At 41.9% G+C, this 7,623-nt stretch overlaps 1 protein-coding gene across 1 annotated transcript in view; it reads left to right on the forward strand.

Annotated features, from left to right (window-relative positions):
* Positions 1 to 5,273, forward strand: part of ippk (inositol-pentakisphosphate 2-kinase) — a 21,021-nt gene extending 15,748 nt beyond the window's left edge. The window contains exons 7-14 of the mRNA XM_015368938.1: positions 1,580 to 1,638; positions 1,776 to 1,848; positions 2,081 to 2,233; positions 2,335 to 2,455; positions 3,285 to 3,420; positions 3,506 to 3,608; positions 3,714 to 3,805; positions 4,551 to 5,273. Of these exons, the coding sequence (XP_015224424.1) occupies positions 1,580 to 1,638; positions 1,776 to 1,848; positions 2,081 to 2,233; positions 2,335 to 2,455; positions 3,285 to 3,420; positions 3,506 to 3,608; positions 3,714 to 3,805; positions 4,551 to 4,794 (981 nt within the window). The 3' untranslated portion in view covers positions 4,795 to 5,273. The remainder of the gene's footprint in view (positions 1 to 1,579; positions 1,639 to 1,775; positions 1,849 to 2,080; positions 2,234 to 2,334; positions 2,456 to 3,284; positions 3,421 to 3,505; positions 3,609 to 3,713; positions 3,806 to 4,550) is intronic.
* Positions 5,274 to 7,623: the final 2,350 nt, after the last annotated feature.

Below are 7,623 nucleotides of genomic sequence, written 5' to 3' on the forward strand. Positions count from 1 at the left end.
CTGGGGTTCAAGGAGACAGAAGCAGAGACACAAAAAATCAGAAACACACAGCCAGCTCCGAGCCAGCTCCCATGTCAGAGGATGAAGAGAACACATCCAGTTAGTCACAGTCAGCAAAACAGGACTACACTGAAAAAAACGACACCTCCAACATCTAGAGACAAAGGTGTTGATGGCAGCAGCACAGCTGATATTTCTCTCCAGGATGGAGTCACAGCCAAACAGGAACAGACCAGATGAAGCTACTATGAGAAAAAGCAGAGAGCAGAACGTTAGAGATTGAACTAACAGATTCTGCAGAGTGGGAGAATAGAGATAGAATGAAGCACAATGATGAAATAGGGATCCCCATGTCCTCCAGAAGTCTAAGCCTATAGCAGCATAACTATAGAGATAGCTCAGGATAACCTGAGACACTGTTAGGGACACATGAACAATCATATCTCTGATAAAAGATGGAGCTTGGTCATTTAAGGTTTTATATGTGAGAAGGAGGATTTTAAATTCTATTCTGGATTTAATATGAAGCCAATGAAGAGAAGCCAGGATAGGAGAGATATTATCTCTCTTTTTAATTTCTGTCAGAACCCTGACTGCAGCATTTAGGATCAGCTGAAGGATTTTAACTACACTGCATTGTCTAAGGCAATTTAAAACTGCACTATCTGATAATGATCTGCTGAAGTGATACCTTCTTTAGGGGGAGGAAAACTTTGTTAAATGAATCCTGAAGTTTATTAAAAATTGGTCAGAGAGGACAGGGTATTAAGGAAATACTGTTATTTCTATATTTCATATTTTAGCACAAGATCCAAAGTATGAAGATGAGAATGTGTGGGACTATTCACATTTTGAACAAAGCCAATAGTGTCTAAGATAGCATTAAAGGCTGCTCTTAAGCTATCGCCTTCAATGTCAGCATGGATGTTAAAATCTCTGACTATGATGACCCTTTGAGTATTTAACACCAAATCAGAGAGGAACCCTGAAAACTCATCTAAAAACTTTTGGGAATGTGAAAATTTAAATAACTAGAAGGAGTTTCCTCATTTATGCTACAAAATCCTCTTGCTGCCGGCAAGTTTCTGTAAGGCAACATAAATCAATGTGATTATCACAAATCAAGTCATTAACTAGCAGACTTTTTGAGGAAAGAGGTCTTATGTTAAATAAACCACATTTAATCGTTTTAACTTTTTTCCCAATTGGATTTATTTTAATTTTAATTAGATTAACATGATATACTCCTTGTGAATATTTTCTAATTTATTAGATTTTGGTCGTGGGCAAGACACTGTCTTATAACACAGAAGAAGAAACAATGCACAGCCTGGTCATGCACTCAGTATGACCTCAACTGGAAATGCTCAAAAATGAAACTCAGAAAACTTTAAAAAACTGTCAAGGACCTGTTTAAGAAAGGACCTAATGGACCTGTTCCTGGTTTTAGATGTTCTCAGTCAAGGTGTGATCAGTTTTTGATGATACTTCCTTTAGCAGGTTGGATGGTTGAACATGGCTTCTCTTTTCTTCTCTGTACCGAACAGTTTTTAATCAGTTCTCTGTCTCATCTGTCCAGGTGGCCAATGGGAAGTGGAAGAGACGCAGTCTATACTGTCCTCTGGACCTGTTCTCAGGGTGAGTCCACTGATGATGTTTTCACTGTCCGTGTGTTTCTACAGAGACAAATGTCAGTCTGCTTTCCTGGTTCTGTGTTCTCCAGAGGCTTGTTGTCTCCTGATCTGATTGGTTTGATTTCTTCTTCTCCTGTGCAGAAACAGACAGAGGATGCATTTCGCCATCCGGCACCTGATAGAAGAACCACAGAACAACCTCAAAGTGTTTAAGGTGAAGCAGAACTTTGGTTCTTTGACATTTTTGGTCAAACTTTTTAATAAGTCTTTGTTCTATGGGTCATTCTCACCTTAAAAGACTATGAAGCTCTTTTATTGTCTTGTTTCTCAGCTATCTGGGCCGAAGGTGTTTATTTTTTAATAAAACCTAATCGGTCTAAAGCAGAAACTGTGGAAAGCTGTGAGGTTCTGCAGCAGTCGGACTCAGATCTGTTTCTGTGTTCCAGGGGGGTCAGTGTATTTACAGCAGTAAAGAGGGCAGCGACGAGTCGCCCGACCTGAACGCTCTGCTGCATCACCTCAGACCCTACTTCCTGCGTGGAAACAACCGCATCAATGGTCACATTACCACCAAAGCCGTCCTGAACGACTTCATCCAGGTAAAGCTGCCTCAGGTCCAGTCGGACTGGTGGGTCAAAACTGTTTCTGAAACAGAAATCAGACGTTTGAGTTAACAGTGAAGCTGGGTCTGTGTCTGAAGGTCCTGGTGAACGCCCTGCTGAGCGCCTCGGGAGGAGATGGAGGTCAGGTGACGGACAGAGCAGGAGGGGGGCGGAGCTTCTGTGAGGCCAGTCTGTTCAACACTGAGCGAGTTCGGCATGGTCAGTTTCTCCTCAAGCAGAACTAAAGATCATCAGAGCTCGTTTCTTCAATCAGACAGAGAGATAAAAAAAAAGATAATCCGTTTTAAAACGAAATATTAAAGTGGAATTATTCAGAGTTAATAAAACATTTCAGCATTTATTCCAAAAATGAGGACATTCAGCCCAGATTTCTGTTTGAATCCAGAGTTGGGTCCAAATTTTATTGCTGAGTTGTTCCTCCAAAGGTTTTGGTTTTGTTGTGGATTTATATTCAATGCCAATCCAGGTTGGATGCCATAATTATATTGTGAATCACTTACATTCGATTCCCAGCCAGCTGGGAATTTATATTTTTCATACTTTACTTATTGCCCTCCCCAGAAGGGGAGGTAAATATCTTATTTTATTAGATATTACTTGGGCTGTTATATATTGTTTATGAACACACGCCCTACTAGCTTTGTGTTAGAACAATAAATGAAAGATAATTCTAGCTGAAATCATGGTCAAACAGTTAATTCTGCACATACATGGAATAAATTCACTACAACTTCTGTTCAAAATATAAGCTTATTTCCGAAAATCATTTAGCTCCAAGTCAAACATAGGCTTGTAGAGGTCTTACAGCTGTTTATTCACCAAAACTGTATTTTCTTCTCCGGTCATCATGTCAACAGGAAATATGGACAGTGCTTCTCAATGTCCAACAACCATGATCATGGCATATCGCACAACAGTTTTCTAGGATCTTTTTTGATCTTGTCGATCAAAAGGAGTTCCTGAAATTCTTTCTCTGATGAACCGCTGTCAGCTTGGTTTAATGAAGCCGTCTGTCTCTGTGATGCAGGATCTCAGGGTTTACCCACCAACAGCGTTCTGTCCAGGATCCTTCAGACTCAGATGTTGGACACTTTGGACATCGAAGGACTTTATCCTCTGTACCGCAGACTGGAACAACACCTGCAGGACTTCCCTAAGGACAGGTAGGACCGGGTCGACCAGAACCTGAAGGAAAAACTGTCCTGACAGGTAAGCTTTGGCTCTGATGTCTCTCTCTCTCTGCGCCAGGACCCGCCTCCAGATAGACGGGCCGTACGACCAGAACTTCCTGGAGAAAGTGCAGAAAAGTTCGATGGAGGACGACGGTTCTGTGGAGTACGCTGCAGCAAAGGTCACTTTCTTTGGTTCTGACCCAAATGGACATAACCGATAGTGAGACGCTGAGAAGTTTCTTTGCTCAGATCTTAATTGTCCAGTTCTCTCCTCTTCTCTGCAGGTCCATCAGTACCGGATCGCCATGACTGCTAAAGATTGCTCCATCATGGCTGCTCTTGTTCCGGGCGTTGAAGAGGAGAACGATGATGAAGAGTGAGGCTGCGCTTCATGTATTAACGTTCTGTCTTTGGATGAGTAGAAGTTTAATGGTCGGAGTCACGATCCGTGACCATCAGCTCGTTTTCATGTATGCAACCAGACATTCATCCAGGTCGCCATAAAGAATGAAATCATAATACTGAAAGTATCTGTTTTTATCCCTAAATAATCAAAGAACAACAAAATACATCTTATAAAAATTGTTTAACAACTTTTCTTAGAGAATTACATATTTTACATTCTCTCCATTAAACTGCTTGTCTGACGCCATCATCGGACATGCAAAATATGATTCCACAGTGTTTATCTGCATATTATTTGTATTTCTTTAGATGATGCACTATATTAAATAAAACAGCAACGAAAGGCAAACAAAACTCAAGATGTCTACATTTATTTATGAATTCAAAACTAAAAAAAATCAGCTGCTGGTTGTACGATAAGATCCCATTTCCAGGAACGATCAGACACAGAGGAGTGAAAAAACTGATGAGAAAAACATTTTTTACTCAGGAAACATTAATAATATTTTATACATTAATAGTATTTAGTAAGTTTATTACAATTAAGGAGATATTAAGTAATTTCAGTCTTTTTAATTGAAGACATTCAATGTGGACCCGTATGTGTTTCTGGTTGCGTAATTAGTTCATCTTTAAAAACAGTAATTTTGTGATGTTTTATTGTTGACGCCAGCTGACCTTCCTCCTGGTCGTTAACCCTCCTCTTCCTCCTCCAGCCTCTCTTCTCAGAAGCATCTCAGGGACTTCAGACCTCAGGCCTTCTCCTCCTCCGTCTCCATCCTGGATTTGGATCCCAAACCGTTGGACAGCATCCCCCGCCAGCTGCGTCTGGACCAGAAGATTGTCTCCTGTTACCTGAGGACGGGCGGTGCCTTGCCCAGGGGCTCGCTGCCGCTGCTCCCCAGCATCATCCCGACCGCAGAGAGGGAGGACCGAACCCTGCTCTTCCAGCCGGTGTGAACAGATGGTTCTATGTGCTGCTGCTCGGAGTAAAGAAGTGGAAACAGAACCTGCTTCTGAATCCAGAGGGAGGTCCATTCAGGATTGGTTCTGATTCTGTTCACCACAATCTAACAGCTTCATTCTGTCACAAGCGTCCATTCTGACCTCCCCTTGGATGGATGCTGCTGTCATGGCAACAAGCTCTGATGTCAGAAGTCCTAAGCTGAGTCTGTCTTCATCATCATCATCATTAACACTAACAGCCGTGATACAAACAGTCAGCAGGCGTCTGCTGCAAAGCATTTCAAGGTCCAATGTGCTGTTAAAGGGTCAGTTCACCAGAACCAGAAGCATGGGAACCTCTTGGGTCAGACGGTTCTGGACTCTTCTTGGCCTCAAGAGACTGAAAACTCAGAGATGAGGAGGACAGACCTACATGTAGTTTAACGCGTTATTAAAAAAACTTCAGTATCGGGTCGAGCCGAGACCGCTGAGGAGTTCTGTTCTCTGAGCTCCGTACTTTAACTTCCACTGATGTCAGGTCAGATTTTAATCTGTTTGGTTGTTTACTAATCTGTCCAGAGCCGTAAACAAACAGCAGGTGTTAGATGTTCTGATCCAAAGCTCTGCTCTCAGACTTTCCTTCCTCTGATCCGGCCCATCCTGTCTGTGTTCTGGTCCAGCAGTTCTCTGGGCTTCCTGTGGGTCTTCCACAGGTTTCCTTTGGACTTTAGCTGTTGTTCCTGTTCATGTCCAGCAGATGAACAGGATGTGAAGAAAGCCCGGAAACTGTTGGTCCAAACACTTCCAGAGAGGAACAAGTCTGGCTGTTTGAGAGAAAAACCTGTAAAAATAGGGCCCAGTTGGAAGTTCTGATCCAGTACCGTTTGTTCCCACTTAGCTTCAGGTCTAATAATGTTCTTAGGAGGTTCTATCAGATCTGAGGTCCGATCTGTGGACTGAAAACTCCTCCAGAGCCGTTTTTAGACCTTAAACTCTCTGGGTTCTGACCTTCACGCTGCTGCTCTGCTGGTTCTGGTGCCAAACGTTGCTGCTTCATGTTTGTTGGTTCTGGAGTGTTGCGATGGGTCTAGAGGACTCTGATGGTGCGTTTTTGTTGAAGAACCTAAATCTGTTACAGGCTGCGTTTCTCTGCAGCCAAGAACTACGAATACCTGGAACTCCTGACGGGTCCAACGAGGCCCGTTCAGCAGGTTCAGACCGGTTCTACTGGACCTGCTGTTTGAGGCTTCATACAACTGGTAACACTTGACCTCAGTTCCTGTACGCAGCGTCCACTCTCCATCAGCCAATCAGCAGCAGAGTCTGACCCCTTCATGGAGAGCGGACGGCAGCGAACGGAACCAACCGCTGATGATTGGGTCTGAATGAAGGCGCCGCCTGCAGCACGGATCCATCAGGAATATGACATCATCAACATTTTCCTCAGTTAAAGTTGCTGCTCCCTCATCAGCTGATCTCATCATTTGGGAGGATTTTGATTTTCAGGCTGAAAACTCAACATTTTTATTCCAGGCAGTTTGAGGTTAAAAACATCCTGCATAAAATTAGTCAAATGTTTAAAGGTGAAGATTTATTTTATATTGAAGGATGTGGATTTTCTTTTTAATATGAGTAGTTAGCTTTAAACTAAGATGAAAATTTTACACACGCCAGGAAAAATGTCAGCTTTTAGTGATGATGATGAACCATTTTTAAGTTTATATACATTTAATGTGACATTTATCGTGAACAATTCAACAGAAACACAAACTAATCTGATGGTGAAGTGAAGAAAAATGAATTTGTGAAATTCTGAAGTGACCAATTTGCATAAGTTTGTGCAGCCTCTAACATTTAGAGGCAACCTGAGGTCCAGTTTGAGCACCCAGGTTTTAGACCTGCGGACAGGTACAGGGAATCTGATGAATCTGAAGGAGAAGTTCTGCTTTTCTGGGTGGATTTTCCTCACATTTACTCACCTTCATTATTTAGCTAAAATCCATTAGAGGTTCCAGAGGATCAGATGATTTCAGTGTTTAAAGATATCAGTCAGAAGAAAACCCCCCAAGTAATACAAAAAGGGAAAACAGGAAGTTTGTCCAAATCACATAAAAAGATGAAAGGAAGTACTAGGAGAGGAGTCTACAGGTCCACAAACACTGAAGGGGCGGCAGGAACTTCCAGAACAGTTCTGGTTCTGTTTCACCTGAGACGATCATCCCCACATGTCTGGACCAAGGAGAGAGATTGAAGAACAGAAATGTTTTATTTTAAAGAGAATATGGAAGCCAGGCTGAAACTTATTTATGCAGTGCGATAAAACCAAGCCTCAAATTCGGTCCAAAAACCTTAATTAAACCCAGTCTGCACTGAATAAAACCAAAATAACAGTGAAACAATGATGGAAGCACGAAAGCTGAATTTGAAGGATTTAATTTTCCAACATCACAGTGAGACCAAACCTACATTCAGAACAACTAAAGGACGATTTCATGGAGGGGAAATCAGGGTTTAGAACGGCCTAGTTAAAGTCCAGAACATAACCTGACTGGAAATGATCCGAGGAGGGCAGTGAAGAAGAGACGTCTTCACAATCTGACAAATCTGGAGAAATTTTAGAAATCTGGCTGATTGATTCTAACCAACAGAGACTGAAATCTGCAACTGGATCAAAGCTTCAGCAGAGTTTAGGTTAAGGATGTTAGTTTGAAGTTAAGCAAGATAAATCACACATTAAATGTGGAAATTATTTTAAATAATGTATCATGGTCTCATTTTTACATCACTAAACTGGCATTTTAAGAGCGGTAAATACTTTAGAGATCTGCTAATGAAATGAAGCGT

The sequence above is a fragment of the Cyprinodon variegatus genome, unplaced genomic scaffold (assembly GCF_000732505.1).
Source record: "Cyprinodon variegatus isolate N-32 unplaced genomic scaffold, C_variegatus-1.0 Scaffold2261, whole genome shotgun sequence".
Lineage (NCBI taxonomy): Eukaryota > Metazoa > Chordata > Actinopteri > Cyprinodontiformes > Cyprinodontidae > Cyprinodon > Cyprinodon variegatus.